The sequence below is a fragment of the Gossypium hirsutum genome, chromosome D08 (genome assembly GCF_007990345.1).
Source record: "Gossypium hirsutum isolate 1008001.06 chromosome D08, Gossypium_hirsutum_v2.1, whole genome shotgun sequence".
Lineage (NCBI taxonomy): Eukaryota > Viridiplantae > Streptophyta > Magnoliopsida > Malvales > Malvaceae > Gossypium > Gossypium hirsutum.
In genome coordinates this window covers 68,323,689-68,344,435 of record NC_053444.1, presented here as the reverse complement: position 1 = coordinate 68,344,435, position 20,747 = coordinate 68,323,689, and the positions used below count along the sequence as shown (strand labels likewise).

General features: G+C 31.4%; 1 protein-coding gene and 1 long non-coding RNA gene across 3 annotated transcripts; both read left to right on the top strand.

Annotated features, from left to right (window-relative positions):
* Positions 1–1,887: 1,887 nt before the first annotated feature.
* Positions 1,888–4,882, top strand: LOC107939478 (uncharacterized). Its single transcript, XR_001695130.2, has 3 exons — positions 1,888–2,224; positions 3,067–3,224; positions 4,087–4,882. It is a non-coding gene; the product is annotated as an uncharacterized lncRNA (long non-coding RNA).
* An 8,643-nt stretch (positions 4,883–13,525) lies between these two features.
* Positions 13,526–20,089, top strand: LOC107939493 (casein kinase 1-like protein HD16). Of its 2 annotated transcripts, none has more exons than XM_016872835.2 (18): positions 13,526–13,832; positions 14,486–14,611; positions 14,692–14,897; positions 15,409–15,534; positions 15,634–15,707; positions 16,146–16,215; positions 16,316–16,371; positions 16,472–16,543; positions 16,635–16,729; positions 16,827–16,893; positions 17,008–17,137; positions 17,240–17,458; positions 17,544–17,674; positions 17,963–18,137; positions 18,226–18,316; positions 18,870–19,027; positions 19,110–19,298; positions 19,876–20,089. In XM_016872835.2, the coding sequence occupies exons 2-18, from the start codon at positions 14,515–14,517 to the stop codon at positions 19,933–19,935; spliced, it is 2,016 nt and encodes a 671-aa protein (XP_016728324.1). In that variant the 5' UTR covers positions 13,526–13,832; positions 14,486–14,514; the 3' UTR covers positions 19,936–20,089. The 2 variants fall into 2 exon arrangements, with proteins under 2 accessions (XP_016728324.1, XP_016728325.1); XM_016872836.2 differs by having other exon boundaries at positions 13,669–13,832; positions 14,489–14,611.
* The last annotated feature ends 658 nt before the right edge of the window (positions 20,090–20,747 follow it).

The following is a 20,747-nucleotide window of genomic DNA, read 5'->3' as shown; positions in this document are numbered from 1 at the left end:
ATTGTTTTAATCCTTATATTAATATTAAAAATTGAAAGTTAATTTCATAAATTTAATATTTTATTTTTATAACAACTGAGTTAGAATTTTAGTTTGTCAAACCACGCAGCCTTAAATATGTTGGGCCTTGAGTCTCTCCCAAATAATGGGCTAATTTTGTTGGGCCGAATGATCTCTAGTAAACATGAAGGGTTTGAAATGTACGTATCAATTGTGGGCTCCTTTGAGTGGCTCGTGACATTTTGCCCCACTTATTCTAGCGACGCCATTGTCACGTCCTTGGAACCAAACTGATCTATTTTCTCTCAAAACTACCATAAAGCCTCGGTAGGTTCCTAACCAGCCTTACTGTCAATAAGTCCCTTCCATCGAACAAGATATGTCACGTCCTTGGAACCAAACTGATCTATTTTCTCTCAAAACTACCATAAAGCCTCGGTAGGTTCCTAACCAGCCTTACTGTCAATAAGTCCCTTCCATCGAACAAGATACTCATGCCTCGGCCTGTAGTACTCTGTTGAATCACTTGGTTTGCCATAATACATTGAACTTCACGATCATAGGAGACCTTTACCCCCAATGGCACTCATTTGGACTCACCTCGATTTGGATCCTCTTGATCCTCTTGGAAAGGCTTAAGCATACTAACATGGAACACAGATGAACCTTGAATTTTGCTAGCAACTCCAGATTGTAGGCCACTCTACCTACCCTCTTCAAAACTCTGAAAGGTCCCTCATACCATCACATTAGCTCATTGCGCAAGCCAATATGGCGCAAAATCAAGTGTAATTTGGAAAGGATTGAGTCACCAACTTGAAGTTGCACATCTTTGCAATTTTGATCAACCCACTTCTATTTGGGCCGACTTGCCTTGTGTAGGCAAGATCTGACCGAAGTTGTTGGATGTGATCTAGTTTTCTTATAACTTGCATCAGAGTGGGGCCATGAAAGCCCATTTGAGATGGTGACGGGACAACAATCACTTATACCCAATGTTGTTACAACCCTTTTTGTAAGACCAAATCCTACAGTCGATTTGCCTCGTGACATAAGTACAGTCGGACATAATCTATAACGAATTAAAATGACTTTGAACAAGACTTACATAATGTGAGATTTAATCCAAATATAAATCTAGATAAGACCCACTTGATTTACACAGGGCAAGTCTCAAACTTGAACACTTAAAATCCAAAACTTCATAAATCTCTCTATTTTTATTTTTTATTCAATTAATAAATAAACAAAATTGAAACATTATCAACTGTTGTCATTAAAGTGATGATATGTGTTTTCTGTTAACACTATTAGCACCATATATTTCAAAAGCTTTAATCGCAATTATTATTCGCAATTTCAAATTTAGTTTACTATTAAAATTAAAAAATTAAAAAAATTAAATTATCACAATTTAAGTAAAATGATTAAATTCATCATAGAAAAAAATTTAAATCATAGTTAAACAAATTCGATATAAAAAAATAAACGTAAATCGAACCGAATTAGAGGTGTTCATGAGTTGGGTCGAGTTTAGGCATGATATAAAAACATTTTATGCTTGCTTAAATTCGACTTGGCCTAAAATATGAGTCTAAAATTCTACCAAAGCCCGTACACATTTGTAAGTATAACTAACCCAAGTCTATTTTAAGCTCGCCCATATTTTAAATGGGTTTAAATTTTTTGCCTGAGCCTATTTTTCATTCCTAATTTTTTTATTCAAACCCTTTCAAATTTCAAACGAGCCTTTAAGTTTGGACAAGTAACTGAATCTATGAACAAGTCAAATTACCGAACTCAAACCTTAGGTATAACAGTGGATGGGCCTAGCCATGAGATGATGGGCCAATAAACGCTGGACGAAACTTAATGGCTGATCCACCAGAAAATTAGGCTTATAACCATTGCTGAGTTGGGGGGGGTTGCGTTGCGGACCGACTGAGTCGAGCACGAGTCGGAGAAAAACAGCTATTTGCCAATTAACGGGGAAAACATTAACCACTAAAAACCAACAATGGCATCATCCATTTGCCTATCCTTATCGCCGCCGTCTAAAACCCTAGCTCCGCCTTCCACTTCCACCATCCGCAGTTGCAGATGCTGCTCCGTCGTCTCCGTTTCAAAATGCCATAAACGGACGAGGAGAAAGAGGCAGCAGGTGATTTGTATGGCTCCCGAGGAAGAGAAATTGATTCGCCGTAATCCCCTCGATTTCCCCATTGTAAGTTCCTTTATTTTTCGATTAATTGATGCTAAATTATTCGAGTTCGATTCGATTATTCGAGCTATCTAGATCCTTCCGCTTAGAGTCGTTTATTAGCTTAATCGATATTTTTAGAAAAATTTCAATTAATATTAAAAATTTTGATTCGAATTCTAGCTTAAACTCAACTCAAATACAAAGAAACGAGTTCAATTTTCACTAGATAAACAAGCTTAATTGAGCCTAATTAAGTGAGCTCGAGAACTCAAATTTTATACATAAAACGAAAAAATTTTACAATTGCAACGCAATTAGTCGATTAATGTAATCTGTTGATCTGATGCAAGTTCAAGTACATGATTGTGCAATGTGCAGGAACCAAATGTTGTAAAGTTGAATAGTTTGGGGGGCATTTAGATATTAACCCATATATAATTTTTGTGGTAAAATAGCATATAATCCCTGCACTTGGCAGCTTTTCCACCTTGGTCCATTGATTCTTTTGTCCACATGAGTCTCGGAACTTGACAGCTTTTTCAATTTGGTCCTTGGATACCTTTGTTATAATATGATAATATCGCACTTTAAAATGTGCTACATCAATCATCATCACCTAATTTTAAAAAAAATCTTTATAGTTTTTTCTTTTTTGCATCTTTGTAGATTTATATAATTTTTTTTAATTGGACATGTCACGAAGTGTCATATTATCACACTTTAACGGAAATGTTGCCAAATTCTAAGGTTGATGTGAGCTAAAAAATGTTCAAGGACCAAATTGATAAAACTTACCAATTTTAGGGACTAAATGTTGCCTTTTTTTCCCTTCGCAAATTCGAACACCTTGGGGTCTAAACCAGGGCGTAGGCCTGACATTTTCCCTCAATTCAGTCCCATGAAAACACCATTACCGGCGCCAATGCCATATTATCCTCCCGAAGAAGATGAAGAAGACGAGGAAGATCCAGAAAAGGAACAGGAACCCGAAAACCCCGAAAAGCAGTCATGAGAAACAGTGGTTAGTACTTGGTTAGATAGCTTGCTTCAACTTTCTCTTTGTTGCATTGGCATTGAGTGAAATGGTGATCACCATTTTGCATTTTTTTTCTTGAGATTTGTGATCATACTTTCTAACAATGTGGCCTAGTATAAGAGTTTGAATGAAATGTTTATGGTCATCCTTTTTTTAGTAAAATCTACTAATTTGAGTTGAATTGGGACTTATTTAGGCTAAAATAGAGAAAATTAGGCATTAGTATTATTTAACACATAGATATAGGGTTATGATCTGAAAAAACAAACTAATTATAATTATATCGATACTCGTACTCAAATCTTAGTCACTAGTCTTTTGAGATGTATGTAATATACGAAATTCAATATTTCAAATCTTGAAATAAAAATTCGGAGTCAACGGTTAATTTGAACCGATCGGGATTGAATTAAGTAAAAAATCAGTTATATAAATATTTTATTTATAATTTAATGAGATTTCAACTTTTTAATATGTTACTTCTATATTGAAGATGAAACCATTAAAACCAAAGTTCATTATTTTGGTTTTAATATAAACTTTTATAGAAATAAAATTATTAATTGAGTTAAATGATTTTATTTCATTTCTTTAATGTAATCATTAAAAAAGCAGATAAAAAATTAAAAATTAATTTAAAAGATCAAAACCTATAGTATTATCCCAAAACAGATCAAATCAAACCTAATTGAAATTTAAATTATTTGATATTAACTGAGCCGCAATGGTAAGTAGTAACCGGTATATGATCAATATTAAAAACCAATATACAATTTTTGTTGATTATCAATTATATTTATGAATTATTTTTACATTATATTAACATTTATTATTCACACGTACTCAGCGTAGGCGGTGCAGTCATTTCTTGCCGACAAATCGAGCCCCCCACGCATACTCGGCAATGTGATGCCTACACCGAAACGACCCCGGGTGCTTCGTCGGCGAACATAAGCATCGCTTTACCATCGAACCAGCTCGCTCGTCTCTAGTAACCCCGGTTCTCGGTGCATGACGGGCGGTGGTGGCGGCAATCAATGATGCTTGGAGAACCAACAACCTGCGTCGCACCGCCGAGCCATGTTTTCCGGCGGATGGAACGGTTGCGTAGCACATCTTTTTTTGTAAAGCTGAAGGAGCTTTTTTTGTTGCGGTGGAGATTATATATATGAGGAAAAGAAGAAAGGTATGGAAGGAGAGGTGGGCGAGTAAAGTTTTTTGGGGGTTTATAAAGCAACTTCTTTTCATTAAATTGCATCAAAAGGTTTATGCTTTATCCTCAAAGCTTCGAGACCAAGAAGCGTCAGCTGCTCATACGGCCACCTGTCATGCCTAATATATTAAAGGATAATTCAATCCAAGGTCACTAAATTATTAGTGAATTTACGTTTTAGTCACTTAACTTCAAAAAGTTATAAAATGATTACTGAACTATTCGAAAATTTTCATTTAAGTTATCGAACTATCCGAAAGTTTTTAGTTAAGTCACTTGATTGTTAAAAAAAACTTTAACTAGCGAGGTTCAAGTGACGATTTGATGATTAGTATGATGAATTAGTACTATTGATGAGCAGAAGAACATATTTTATATCCAAGCTTATCTGACGGTTAATATCAGAAATTGAAAAAGAAGTTTAAATTTGATCCGTAGATTCGTATATATTTCATGAAAAAAATAAAATAAACTGTAGAACTAAAAGATAAGTAGACTTTCGGTTAATGCAAATGTTGCAAACAAAAAAGGTCATACAACAACGATTTTAGCAGTTTAATAATTTAAATAAAAACTTTTAAATAATTCAATAATTATTTTAAAATTTTTAAAAATTAAATTATTAAAAATATGGTCTAGGTGCTGCCCATCTATATCCTATATTAAACGTGGCAGCATCTCAATCGCCACATATACTTTTGGCCAAGGAGTTTGCCATATATTAGTCTCTAAAGCTTGCACGAATTGATTACTAAAGTCTTAAATGAGATAATTATTCTTTAAAAATAAATTGGATAAATATAATGTTTGAATTTTAATAAGTGTTATTAAAATTAAATTGAACCGATTAAAACAATAATCGATCAATATATTAATCGAATAAAGAGGTTGAATTAATTTAAAACCAATTGGAATTGAATAAAAAAATTACGGTTAAACCAAATTTATAAACTTTTAACTTTAAATTAATATTTGTGAATATTTGATGAATTATTAATCTAATCGATTAAATAAAAAAGAGATAAATATATATATGGAAATATCTTAACTTGACAGCTTGTATCTATTTGGTACTTAATTTTTTTTTAACTTAACTGATATTTAAACTTAGAAACTATAAGCTAACTTGGTACTAAAAAATTGACGTAGTATTGACGACCAATAGCATGAGGCACGTGATAACCTCACATTTTGACAATTGTTATTGGTTATTAATGTCACTTCAATGTATTTTAACAATTTTTATTAGGTACATAAAAATAAATACTAAATTAACTTACGATTTTCAAATTTAAGTACCAGTAAAACTTAAAAAAATTAAATATTAAATAAATATAAATTACCAAATTCAATTATCTCCGTATATATTAACCTAATAAAAAATTAATAATTTGATAAGTTTGACCAGTTATCAAATTTTTAGAACATTGATTATAATATCGAAGAGATCACGTTTTCTGATGCTTCCTTGATTGATGAATGCTTACTATTCAGTTAAGGTGTGCATGTGTTTTTTCATGTGAGATAAGGTTTTCAGTGGAGGAAAAGCTGGAAATTAAATTAGGCTTTTTGGCATTACCTCTCTGTCCAATCCAACTATATCATTTTACATACCAGTCATTTCAATTTTGGATTTTCGAGTTTCAATCAATTTGAATCATTTCGAGTTCAATTCAGATTCAATTTAACTTAATTTATATTTAAATTGAATAAGTTTGGATTGTTAATTTTTTATGATAAAAAATTTAGGTTAGATTTAAGTTTAAGTTGATTAGAAAATCAAACTTGATAGATCTAATTTGACTATAAATATTATGGGTGGATTTGGATGGGCGGTGCGTTTACTTGAAATTAGTGTAAAAACAGCGGTGACAGTGAGACTGAATACTATAGTGATACTGTTGCATGAGATAAAAAGTAAGTTAAATGCACCGCACTGCACCGCCTATCCGAACTCATCCTATATTTAAACAATATATTAAAAAAGGGTTAGTATTTAGACTAGTACATTGATGGTGTAATATGATAATTTTCCATGTTAGAAATATTGAAAAGTTTCTAAATAGTTTTGAAATTATTTTGTAAAGTTTTAAAGTTAAATAATTAAAACATAAATTTATAAATAATTTAGTGACCTTCGATATAATTTATCCTATTGGTTTTATAAGAAACAACTAACTTTATTTTTATTATTTTATATTGTTTAAGCTTTTGGGCCAGCTTAATTTGACCCGAAGTGAAATTGATATCAACACGAAAAAGATATACAAAATTTTGAGTCCAAATTCGATTTTATCCATAATTTCATTAGATATGTTCACGAGACAAGTTGTGAATTGGATCGAGTTTTCTTTCTAAAAATATTTCCACACTCGAGTTTGAGCTATTAAAGCCCTTTCAAAAAAAATATTTTATTTAATTTTAATTATAAAAATATATAAATAAGGTAAACTATATTTAATGTTATAAAAATATATAAAATATGAGTAAGTTTATATTTTTATCACTTAACTTCAAAAAACTACAATATGATCATTGGATTATTCGAAAGTTTTCATTTAAGTTATTAAACTATTCAAAAAAATTTATTTAAATCACTGAGCTACTAAGTTTTATTTAAGAAAAAATCTGACTAGTGAGCTCCAAGCAACGATTAGACGATTAGTATAGTGGAGTTAGCCATTGAAGAGTATAAGAACATACTTTAGATCAGGTTCAACCTTAAGGATTGTTTGAGAGTACAGTTGTCTAATGTTTAGGGTTGGAATGAGCCAAAAAAAATATTTTTTTTAACTTTTAATGTGAAAAAAAAACAAACTAAAACAAATTAATTAGATGCTTAGGTTTTCGATTTTTCACCATAAATACTTCATCTCCTAGGCCCCAAACAAATTTCAGCTTTTATTTTATTTCATTTTATAATTTTTTTAAAAAGGGGCGTAATATTGTTTTATCTAAGGCTCCAAAAATATCAAGAATGGGCTTGCTTTAGATCAAAGTAAATCTAACGATCAGCGTAAGAGATTGGAAAAAAAAACTATTTAGATTTTGATGTTTAAAATTATTTCATAAATTAAAAGATAAAAATCTGAACTGTAGAAGCAAAAGTCAACCATTATGGTGACCTAGGTAGCAATTTAGACCTGTTCATGGGTCGGGCCACCTGGCCCGACCCGAAGGCACTTCCCAAAATGTGGAAGGGTTTAGGAAAAAATATAGACCCAAAAAATTGGCTTGGATAAAAAAATAAAGTCCATTTAAAAAACGAGTCAGGCCTCGGGTAAGACATTTTTAGCCCCGGCCCCGAGCCCGGCCCGAATTCACTAAAGGACAAAAATATATATTTTTTAAATATTATTTTCTTATTGTTTTCTCTCTATTTTGCTACCATTTTACTATTATGTTGCTACTATTTTGTTGTTATTGTTTGGATATTGTATAAAACTTATTTTATTGTTAATTTTGTTATTATTTTAGAGGCATTTGCTTGTTAAGTTGCATCTATCTTAGTGTTATTTAAGTATACATATTTTTGAAAAATTATTTTCAATTTGTTGAGAAATATTTATTTTGATGTTTTTAGTATTTTTAATGTATTATATATATTTTAAAATCATATAAAAATTAATATGGGCGGACCGAGTCGGGCCCGAGTTTTAACATTTTTATTCGGGTGGAGCTTGGACAAAATTTTAGGCCCATTTTTTGGGTCAGGCCTAGCAAATAGGCCTAAAATATTAGTTGAGCTCGATCTAAACCCGGCCCGGCCCATACACACCTCTAAATAGCATCCTAAAAAAAAAATTAGAATTTTTGAATTCTCCCTGAAATTTTTAGAAATTTTTAATTAGGCTCCCTCAAATTTTTGAAAATTCTCATTAATCTCACAAGAATTTTAACTAGACTCCCAAAATTATTTTAAAAAATTGTCATTAAACTCCTAAAATTTTTAAAAAAATTACTAAACCTCTCAAAACTTAGTCCCAAGATCTGCCACTATATAGAAGATAAAATGAATGAGAGCTTTGATTAATGCAATTGTGCGGTTAGTGCAAATAGAAAAATTATACAATAATAATTTTAATAACCTACAGATTTAAATTAAAAGTTTTAAATAATTTAATGATAATTTTATAAATTTTTTGAAAATGAGAGAGGAAAACCTATAATTACTAAAAAGGTTAGTCTCTCTAAGTTTATTTTTAATCAGTAAAACGAGCCAAACTTAGCGACTTGCTACTCGCTACTCGCTACTCGCTAATTGGCTAACCGGGTCAATCTTAGCGTAGTCGCCACGACCGAGGAAAAAACACAAATTTTTCTCGTGTCCACGACGCGTTCGAGAAAATGCCACAATCAGTATCTTGACCATTCACTTTCCACGAAATTGTCTGCCCCCCAAAACTAAGCTCTTCACAGTATAAAAATCATCGCCATTCCCCGCAAAATTCATCATATTTCTTTATAAACTTTCCCCGTTTCTCTTCGTTTCCCCTTAAAAAAGAAAACCCAGAAATTCTCCTTTCTTCTTTTCCTTTAATATTTACTTAATTTTGTTAGTTCATAATTATTCGAAGATGATGAGTTCAATAAAGGTGCTTGTTGTTCAAGTCATTGTGGCGTTGTTGTTCGCAGTTTCGCAACTCGGTTACGGGCAAACCATGGATTCTTCGCCGGCACCGGCGCCGGGTCCATCGAATGATGGTGCTGCGATTGATCAAGGAATTGCTTATATGCTGCTTTTGATTGCCTTGGCAATTACTTACCTCATCCATTGATTTTTTTTTATTTAGATTTATTCATATATGACCTTCCCCTTTTTTCAATTTTTCAGTAGTTATATGAGTATTGTAAATCCAGTAAATAATGAAACCAGTTTATTTTTTTATTTATTTTGCTTCTCTTGGAATATTTTAGATTTTCCTGTGGTAAATCCGTAGACAAATATTTTTCTAGTTTAATTTGCTAAAATATTTTTCAATTTTGATTTTTTTTGTTATTATTAATCTTTAAAAAGAGTTAAATTATTTTTTAACGAAAATGTTGACTAAAAACATTAATCAACAATTTTGGTAACCCATATAACAAATTATGTATATTTTACGACAATATAATACTATCTATTTACAAAAATATTCAAACAAATTATAACTAATATATATACATAATTTCATAAAAATAAAACATATATAATATGAAATATACATGAATTGTCATATTTAAAAAATTAATATTTTAATCAGTATTTTCGTTAAAAAAAATAACAACAATTCTACTCTTTTAAAAAAGAATAATGGTCAAATTTAACTCGAATTAAAATTTAAAAAAATATAAACTTACTATATATTCTAAAAATTCTAATAATTATTTTTTAGCATATGAAAACTTTCCTCGAAAGAAAGTGCATTACAAGCAGAAACGAGCCCAGGTTTTATACAACATGTAGTTCGATTTGATTTGGTTTGAGTTAATATTTTTTTATGAAATATGTTATTATTAATTATTAATATTTAATACAAATAAAAATCTATTTAATTTATTTAAATAAAATAAAATGTTTATATTTGATACACATCTATATCTATACTTATACTATATATAAAATGAAAGGCTTTAGGGCCTTCCTTCTTTTTCCACCTATTCTTGCTTTTTCTTTTCTTTTTATATTGTTAAAAATAATGGTTAAATTTCAGTGTTAGTCCTTTTATTTTTATATTATATAAAAATATTAAATTTTGGTTCTTATAATAGGTTCAAATTTGAGATTTAATCTTTGTATTTTAATTATTAACATAACTTGGTACTCAATGTTCATAATATCATTAGTTAATCTAAATATTTTATTTTAATTAAAATGCTAACATGAAATTTTATAATTGTTAACAACATTAAAACACTTTGTTAAATTCATATTTATTATATGTCATTTTTTGTCACATGATTATTGAGTGAGTATTTTTTTAATTTTAGAATGCCACACCAGCAAAATTCTACTGGTATTAACAATTGGACCTAGATTTTCAAATTCAAAAAATAAAGGGACTAAATTCTAAATATACAAAGAGTATAAAAACTTTGAGCATATTGTAAACTTTAAAATTTAACTATTAGTCAATAAATAATTAACCCATCACGAAGCGTGGGTCGGAAATCAATACTGGTTAATAATAAAAGCAAACTACCTCAATATCACTAAATTGTTGGTAAGTTTACATTGTGGTCACTCAACTTTAAAAAGTTACAAAATGACCATTGAACTATTCAAAAGTTTCATTTAAATCACTGAGATATTAAAATCGCTGCTTTATGGCCTTCTATGTATGCACCACCTACACCAATTGAAAACTCGCATTTCCTTCCTTTTTTATAATTTAATTTTTTCTTAAAATAACTTTAAACGTTACGGATCTACAAATCTAAATCTAAATAGCTTTCTTTTTCGTCTCCAACACTAACCGTCAAATCAACTTGAATCTAATATATGTTAATCTATTTGTTGATGGGTATTGATCCACCATACTGATCGTCGAATCTTCGTTTGGAGCTTGCTAACCAGACTTTAAAAAATAACTTAATAGCTTGGTGACTTAAATAAACTTTTTTGAATAATTGAATAATTTAAATGAAAACTTTCAAATAATTTAGTGATCATTTTATAACTTTAAAGTTAAATGACTAAAACGTAAACTTACTAATAATTTAGTGATATAAAGTATAATTTACCTACCAATAAACTACAACCCACCATGTAAATTTTTTATTGATTTTATTGAATAATATTATGACACGTGGTCAATAAAATTAATTAATTTTATTTACAATACGTCACGATCCTCTAATTGGACTTCCAAAACTAAATACCAAGCTATTTTTCCACGGAACTCCTTGATGGCATTGTGATTGCATATTGGTAAATTCTGCTATTAGTCCCTATATTTTTGCGTAAGTTGTTGATTTAATCTTTATATTTTAATTCGGTCAGATTTAGTCTTTGTACTTTTCAAATTTTGAAATTTCAATATTAAGCCAAATAATAATTGTTAAATATGTTTGATTAAATTTAATACTAGTATTATACTATACATAAAATTGTAAATTTAGTTTATGTTCTCGAATTGGACCACTCTTGGTTACTATACTTTTTAAAATGTGAAATCCTAGCCTTGGAACAAACAAGAACTGTTAACTCCATTAATTACTTTTTTGTGCGTAATCAATATGTTTACACAAGTGATAATATATTACTCGCGTCATGTTTTAAAATTAATAGAGCTTAACTTACTGAATTTAATAACTACCACATGATTAGGACTGGAATTTTAATTCAAAAAGTACAAGAACTATAAATAGACAAATTAACTTATAGGGATTGTAAGGACTAAACCCACAATTTATGTATAGTACATTGATAGATGAAATAACTTAACCTTGCATAATTGCCTCTCTCAAGTCTCATGCTTATTTTTTTATTGGTTCAGTTAAAATTCGAATTGAACTTGTATTGGTTGAATTAATTGAAATTTTAAAAGCATAACCGTCAACTTAATTGAAGTGTATTATTAACAGCTAACGAGGTATTGACACAGTTGTCAAAGGCCGAGATTTTGGACCTTGCTTATGCCTTGCATAGGTTTTGTCCGGTTATTTTTGGATTAGTCTAGTGTTTGTGTTTATAGCTGTTCAGACAGTAAAAGTATCATAAAGGCTTATGCATTAAGAGTCGGATTGCATTTTACCCTCTATACTAAAAAATAGACAAATTAATTCACGTATCTTAGATCAAAGAGCAAGTTGGTTTTTTTTTGTTGAAAATTTTATTCATTTCTACTGTTAAAAATTAGTCCTTATACGTTAACATGAGGTACACATGGCACACGTGTCACTATCTAGTTATCTCGTCAGCTACACCAGTTTTTAATAATAAATATAGATGAAATTTTTAATAAAAAAGACCAAATTGTTATTTGATCTAATATTCATTGACTAATTTACTTATATTTTGAGTAGAATAGACAAAATACAATACAACTCTTAGTAAAAAACCTTTACCTTGTTCGAACATATATTTATACTTCCTTTACCTTGATCGGGCATATATTTATACTTATCGTGTAATTATATTATTTTTTATCAGTGAAACTTTCGAATAAAAGTTTATTATTGACAAATGAACCGAGAGGAAACAAATTCAATTAATTCGATAAATTTTCGTTAAGCAAAACAAAATTAACCATCCAACAAAATTTAATTGATATTTTGTAAATCTAACCAAACCATAAAAGAAAAACATAATAATAAATTAACAACCATCGAATATCCAATTAATACATTCAAAAAATTCAAAATAAATAAAAAAATATAAAAACTTATACAAAAATCATAATTGGGTAAATTATACCAAGCTCACTAAATTATTAGTAATTTTACGTTTTAGTCATTTAACTTCAAAAAATTTCAAAATATTTATTAAATTATTCGAAAGCTTTTGTTTAAATCATTGGGTTGTTAAAATTACTGCTGTATGATTTATTTATTCGCATCGCCTGCACTAATTGAAAGCTCTCATTCTCCTTCTCTTTTACAAATTAGTTTTTTTCCATAAAACAACTTTAAACGCCACGAGTTTGCGAATAAAATCAAAATAATAAATTTTTTCGATCTTCGACACTAATTGACAGACTTACTTGGATCTAAGGTATGTTCTTCTGCTCGTCGAAGTGTGCTGATCCACCATACCTATTATCGAATCGTAGCTTGAAGCTCGCTAGCCTAACTTAAAAAAAAAAAACCTTAGCAACCCAACAACTTAAATAAAAATTTTTGAATAGCTTAATGACTTAAATAAAAACTTTCGAACAGTTCATTAACTATTTTGAAACTTTTTAAAGTTAAGTGACCAAAACGTAAACCTATTAATAATTTAATGACTTTGAGTGTAATTTACCTATCCTGTAAAAAAATTAAAATCTTAAACTTTGATTAATTCAAATAAATTCGATTAATTTCGTAAATAGAATCAAATTAACCAATAACTAAAAATTTTATTAAAAGTATATTTTGAACTGATTTTTTTATAGTTAACCTTTTAATCGAACCGCTATCCAAAATCATCCCCTAATTTCTCTCTTTCTATTTATTTATGTTTCGACAGCTTTAATTTTTACATTTAATTCTTCATTTTTATTTATTTATTTTCCAATTACCGAAACTTTTTAAAGCGCGTAATTGTTTAGCGTCATTTTAATTTATTGTTCTTATAATAAAAAGCTTATATATATATATCATAATATATCCCTCCGTTTTATCTACTTGTCTTTTCGCTTTGTTGGGGGAAAAAGGAAACAGCAAAAGCCCCAGTAAAAAGAGGCAATTCGATTTGGGTATGTTTTAATGTTTATTTTTTTGTTCATTTGGTGCATTCTTTTGCAGCAATCGGTTGTTGGGTATTTATTGTTAAGCAATTTTTTATTAGAGAAATGTAATTTTTTAATCTATTTGGGGGATTAGTTTTTGGTTTATCATCTGATTTTTATTGAGTACACAAATTGATTTTTTGTTTTAAATCAGGTTTTTTTTATAGCTTATGCTGAAATTTTTTGAAAGCTTTGAACTTTTCTTTGCCGTAAAAAAAGATTGGTAAAGTTTTAAAGTATTTTGGGTTCTGAAATTGATTAAGATTTAGTTTTAGTATTTGGTTTTTTTTTTCTAAGCAAAAGATCAACGGATTTAAAAAAAAATGATGATCAGAGTGGAGATTTTACAGCTTAAATGATGGTTTTACACTTAGTTTTTTTGATGATATAAACATGCAATTTAGACATGGTTTACTTAGTACTTTTAGGTCTAAAATTTATGAACTATGATTTGATGAACTAGAAATTTTGAGGTTGCTGTGAAAATTGATTATAAACTCTATTGAATGAATTATGAATTCCCATTTGTTGTTGAATATTTGTTTCATATTTCTTGCTAAAATTAAATGAATATCCATTTAAATAAATGTTAATTCCATTTTTTTTTGGTTATGATTTAGTAGGAGGTTTCCTTTTTGGATGGGAAAGAATGCAAGTTTTGAGAGGCGGAATTCGACAATCGAAGAGGATCAACGACAATCCAGAGAGCTCTGCTTCCTTAGTTCCGACTGCTCGGAATGCTGCTGGTAATATCTTTGAAATTTTAATGTTTTCTATAAATCTGATGTACTTGCTGTTTCATTTTATAATATGAATCTGTGATCAGCTAATAGAGGTAGAGGTAGAGGGAGAGGTAGGGGTAGAGGGCGCGGAGGAATGAATCCTGAAGAAAATCAAAAGCTTGTTGGTCCCAGTGCTTGTGGCCGGGGTTGCAATGGAATAAACTTGCCAGTGAGACAGGTCGTTGAAAAAAGTGCAGAAAAACCGGTTGCTGTCAAGGAAGAAGGAAGCACTAGTTCACTACCTGAAAGGGTATTAATTTTCCTTCTTGGGTCATTAGTTTGCTGTTTGTATTATGGAATGATAATTGTTAAGTGTCTCGTTTTTGTGGGTTAGTATGTCAAATTGTTCAATGTAATTACTTCAACTATACCGACTCGGCAGTCGGCACTCTCTTTTGGGCTATGTTTGACTTCATAAGTGTTATATATGGCCAAATTTGACCACTTATAGTCAAGGGCGAAGCCAGAATTGTTTTTAGAGGGGGCTGAGATTAAGTTATATATTTTTGAGAGCTAAATGCAATTTCACAATTGTATTGGCTTATATCTTTATGGTTTTCAAAAAGACTAAATTGAAATTCTAGCATTTTTTGGGAGCCAAACTATAATTTTACCATATATTATCCTAAGATTTTATAAACTTTTGGGGTCTACCCCCCCTTCCGTTTGCCCCTGCTTATACTTAATTTTCGTCTTCAAATTTAACGCAGTAAGCCTTTTCAAGTGATTTGTACTAAGGGTATTTGCTTCTCCTTTTGCAGGTACAACTTGGTAACTCTCCTGTGTACAAGTTAGACAGAAAACTCGGTAAAGGGGGTTTCGGGCAAGTTTTTGTTGGAAGAAGGATATCTGGTGGGACGGGGTGCAGTGGACCAGATGCTTTCGAGGTTCCGTTTCACTTTAACGCTTTAGTGAAACCTGAACAAAATTCAGCGCACATATTGACTATGTTGTTGTTAATGCCATTATCGTGCTTTGTTTTACAGGTTGCTTTGAAGTTTGAGCATCAAAATGGTAAAGGATGTAGTTCGGGTCCTCCTTATGAGTGGCAAGTATATAGGTATGGCACTTTTCTGGCAAAAGTATTATGGAGGTACCTATACTAGGAGTCAGATTACATTTTGCCTTCTCTACTAAAAAAATGGGCAAATTATTCCCTGAATGTTAGATCAAATAACAAATTAGTCTTTTTTGTTAAAAATATCATCTATTTGTACTATTAAAAATTGATGTGGCTGATGGAGTAACTGGACAGTGACACGTGGTGTGCCACGTGTACCTCATGCCGACATATAGGGGCCAATTTTTAACTGCAGAAATGGATGGAATTTCTAACATACACGGACTAATTTGCTCATTTCTTAGTATAGGGGCAAACTGCAATCCGATTCCTAGTATAGGGGCCTTTAGGGTACTATTGTCCAGATTTCTCTCTTACTGTTGTCCGAACTTAAAATTTTATGACCTAATTTGTTTCATTTCTGAAAATTACTGTCAGCACTCTTAATGGTTGTTATGGACTTCCCTTGGTTCATTACAAAGGTCAACTCGGAGGCTACTACATTCTTGTGGGTTCCTCAGTAAAGAATTTCAAATGCAGTGTTATATTTTACGAAAGAAAAAAAATTGAGTCCTTATTGATGTTTCTTTTGAATCTTGTGAATCTAGGTCATGGATATGCTAGGTCCGAGTTTATGGGATGTTTGGAACTCAAACAACCAGATGTAAGAAACTATATATTCTTCTTTTAACATTATTCTCACGTGCTTTGAAGTTTCGTATATGATCTTCTATTTTATCGTGTTGTGTTTGCTCTTGGTATAGGCTGACAGAAGAGATGGTTGCTTGTATAGCCATGGAGGCAATATCGATTCTCGAGCAGCTTCATTTGAAAGGGTACTTTCAAAATTGTTGCATTCCATTCTTTTTTACCTCACTTCTTTTACTCCTTGTTGTATATTGTTCGTATTTCTAATCTCTACTTCAGTTTTGTACATGGAGATGTTAAGCCCGAGAACTTTTTGCTTGGCCAGCCTGGGACCTCAAAGGAGAAGACCTTGTATCTGGTTGATCTTGGTCTGGGTATGGCTGCTTTCATATCCTTATATATATATTAGAGGTGCTTTACGATTTTAAGCATTTATTGTGGAACAACCTAATAATTCTTGAACTTTTTCAGCTTCGAGATGGAAAGAGGCAGCTTCTGCACGTCATGTTGATTATGACCAAAAACCTGATGTGTTTAGGTAATGAACTGGAAGCGAATAAGACTGCTTATTTTAGGTCACTAACACAAACATTTGTCTGCAAATTTTGATTATTTGCCAATTTGAATTTTATTATTGTTTTTTTCATTTTAGGGGAACTGTACGTTATGCAAGTGTACATGCACATTTGGGTAGGACTGGGAGTCGAAGGGATGACCTCGAGTCATTGGCTTATACACTCATATTTCTACTAAGAGGAAAGCTTCCCTGGCAAGGTTACATAGTAAGTTTATTCAACTGCTCCACTGTTTTTTTTTTCAGAAATTTATAGCTTAATTGCTGTCTTTTGCTGTTATCGTGTTCATTTTCGTGTATACGGCTGCAGGGTGAGAACAAAGGATTTCTTGTTTGTAAGAAGAAGATGGGAACTTCTCCAGCGGCGCTTTGTTCCTTGTGTCCTCCACCATTTCAACAGTTTCTCGAAATTGTAACCAATATGAAATTCGATGAAGAACCCAATTACTCAAAGCTTATTTCCCTTTTTCATAACAGCATAGATTTCAATTCGTCAATACATCCTATCCAAATCGATGGAGCTATTAAGGTTCTTACCCGGCATTTTATCTTGTATTGGCCAATACCTTTCCTTATATATATATATATAGATTGATGAATCCTTAATACGTCAGGTGGGTCAAAAACGGGAAAGGTCACTCACCGAGTTGGAAGATGGTGAGCAGCTTAAAAAGAAAGTTCGGCTCGGGTCTCCTGCTTCTCAATGGATCTCAATCTATAATTCCCGAACCTCGATGAAACAGAGGTAAAACTACTCTTCAAAACCAAATATCTCATATTTGGTATAATCTGCCATTCTCTTTTGACCGTGTCTACAAGTGCATGTATCTTTTGGCGGCTTTATATGCTTCACCAATCATTTGAATAGGGGCAATGCCCTTACGGAAATGTAACTTTAGACCATCTCGATGAAATCCATGTAACAATAAGATACCAATGCTAGAATTTCCAATTGCCTAAACTGAACCTCTTGCATGAGCCAATTTTCTCGAATTTGATTCTTCTTTGTTATAATCCATGGTACGTATCACAGGTATCACTTTAACGTTATGGATTCGAGACTCAACCAGCACGTGGAGAAAGGAAAAGAAGATGGGTTGTATATTAGCTGCGTAGCGTCGTCATCGAATCTATGGGCCATTGTTATGGATGCAGGGACGGGGTTTACATCTCAGGTTTATGAGTTATCACCAATCTTTTTGCATAAGGTAACGACGTAACAGTTCGGTTTTCAGCTTTTTTAGTTTCGTAATTTTAATCAGTGAAGTTTATCTTTCTTACGGTTTATATAATCAGGAGTGGATAATGGAACAATGGGAGAAGAATTACTACATCACTTCCGTTGCCGGAGCATGCAACGGCAGTGCACTGGTCATTATGTCGAAAGGTAATTGAAACCTTTTTAAGATGCATGTTTGCCTTAATCTTTTTGAGTTATTATTTTCACCGTAGTAAATTGTCTGTAAGGGTGAGCTTTGTCGTTATTACTGTGTCGACGGTAAAAGTAGTATCATAGAGACCCCTGTACTTGGAGCCAGATTGCATTTTGCCCCCTTTGCTCAAAAAATGATCAAATTAGTCACTATATTTTAGATCAAAGAGCAAATTGGTTATTTTGTAAAAAATCCATCTATTTTTACGGTTAAAAACTAGTCCCTGTATTTTAGCATGATTCTATCTTACACGTTAATTTTTAACTGTACAAATAGATAGATTTTTAAATAGAAAGGATTAATTTGCTCATTGATCTAACGTATAGGAATTAATTTGCCTAATTTTTTAGTAGAAGGGGCACAATGCGTGACTCCTAGTACAAGGGCCTTCATTGTACTTTTACCGTTAGATTGATCAACTCTCGATGACTGTATCTTATGATTATGTTGTAATAAAGCTCGATGCCGGTAATGCTGATATTTCTTTTCTCCTTATGGCTACTAAAGGTACCCCCTATACGCAACAATCCTACAAAGTTACTGACGTATTTCCCTTCAAATGGATTAATAAGAAATGGAAAGAAGGCTTCTCCGTGACCTCGATGACTGCTGCAGGCAACAAATGGGGCATTGTTATGTCTCGAAACGCAGGCTATCGTCTTCAGGTTTGTCCAATTTCCAGTCTATAATACTCTGTTACGTAATAACTGCATCAATCACTTGCGTCTTTTTTCCTTTGTCAATTAGGTTGTTGAACTTGATTTCCTTTACCCGAGCGAGGGGATTCATCGAAGATGGGAAAAAGGGTTTCGGATTACATCGGCAGTGGCTACGGAGGATCAAGCTGCATTCATACTTAGTGCACCCAAGAGAAAATCACAAGATGTGATGCAAGAAACTTTGCGTACATCTGCTTTTCCTAGTACCCAAGTAAAGGTAAATATATATATTTTTGCATGATTTTTATTGCGTAATTAATTTTGATCCGAGCCCGAGAATCCAATCCGGTTAACCCAAACTCTAACCCTGATTGATCATAAAAAATTAATAACCCGAACTTGAAAATAATCCAAACTAAAAATGATTTGAAATTGGATTGACCGAAATGACCTGAACCCAAGAATCCAATCGAATTAACCTGAACTCAATCTCGATAAAAAGTCAATAACCCCAACCTGAAAAATGATCCAAACCGGAAATGATTTGAACTTGGATTGACCAAACTGACCTGAACTCAAGGATCCAATCCGAATAATCCGAACTCAAACCTGATTGAAAATAAAAAGCTAATAACCTGGACCCGAAAATGATCCAAATCGGAAATGATTCGAACTTGGATTGACCAAACTGACCCGAACCCGAGAATCCAATATTAACTAGAACTCAAACCTGATCCATCATAAAAAGTTAATAACCCAAACCTGAATGATCCAAACCGGAAATGATTTGAACTTGGATTGACTGAGTCCGAGATGTATTGGCTAATGATTTATTTCATTTATCTATTTTGTAGGATAAATGGCTGAAAAATCTGTATATTTCATCCATTTGCTATGGAAGGACAGTGTCTTGAAGTTTATTATTTGGAAGAAGGTAACCTGCAGTTACAAGTAAACTCGAAACATATTGTTATCTTAAATCGAGCTTGAACTTAAAAAATCGAACTTATCTGAGTTGTATTTTTGAGCTTCGAATTTCGATTCAATATCAAAGCTTATTATAGTCTATATTTTAAGTGTTAAATGAAATTTAATGGCTTAATGCGTAATTTAGTATCTAAGTTTTGTCGCTTTTTTCTTTTAATACGGTATTTGCATTATTTTTTATCAAATGTGGTACTTGTATTTGATAAAAATTATGCATTTTGATACTCAAAGATAACAATATCTAACATTTTTTAAATGTATTTGATAAACTAAATACAAAATTGAATAAATTCACGTTTAACACTATTTATTATATTAACGAAAAAATCAAATCTAATAATATTAGTAATTGATTTTCAATTAAACATTATTATCTTTAACACAAGTACCACATTTAAAAGCTTCAAATTCAGGTATCTTTTCTTACTTAAATTACACTTTTTTTTAAGCAGAGTCAGAGCCGAATTTAAAGTGAAAGTAATTTATATTGTAGCATTAATAGTGGTAGCTAAAGCCGAAAGAGCTTGTAATATGTTATTAGGAAATATCAAATTGCCCACCTGCTTGTAGCTGTTCTATTGTTTTGTAATTTTGAATAATAATGATAATAAATGGGCATATCATTTGTACCATCATGAAGTAAAACATTGAGATATAAATGAAAATTCTCCAGTTATTAAGAAAAAAACATATCCCCTTCATGCACGCTAGTTGGGTAGCAGACCAATGAATAAATCCT

Bases quoted from the DNA above. Each gene is read 5' to 3' on its own strand.
- LOC107939493 (XM_016872835.2), top strand. From the start codon at position 14,515: ATGCAAGTTTTGAGAGGCGGAATTCGACAATCGAAGAGGATCAACGAC. The intron at 16,216-16,315 runs GTGGGTTCCTCA...TTGTGAATCTAG, and splicing joins TCGGAGGCTACTACATTCTT to GTCATGGATATGCTAGGTCC. The intron at 16,894-17,007 runs GTAATGAACTGG...TTTTCATTTTAG, and splicing joins CAAAAACCTGATGTGTTTAG to GGGAACTGTACGTTATGCAA.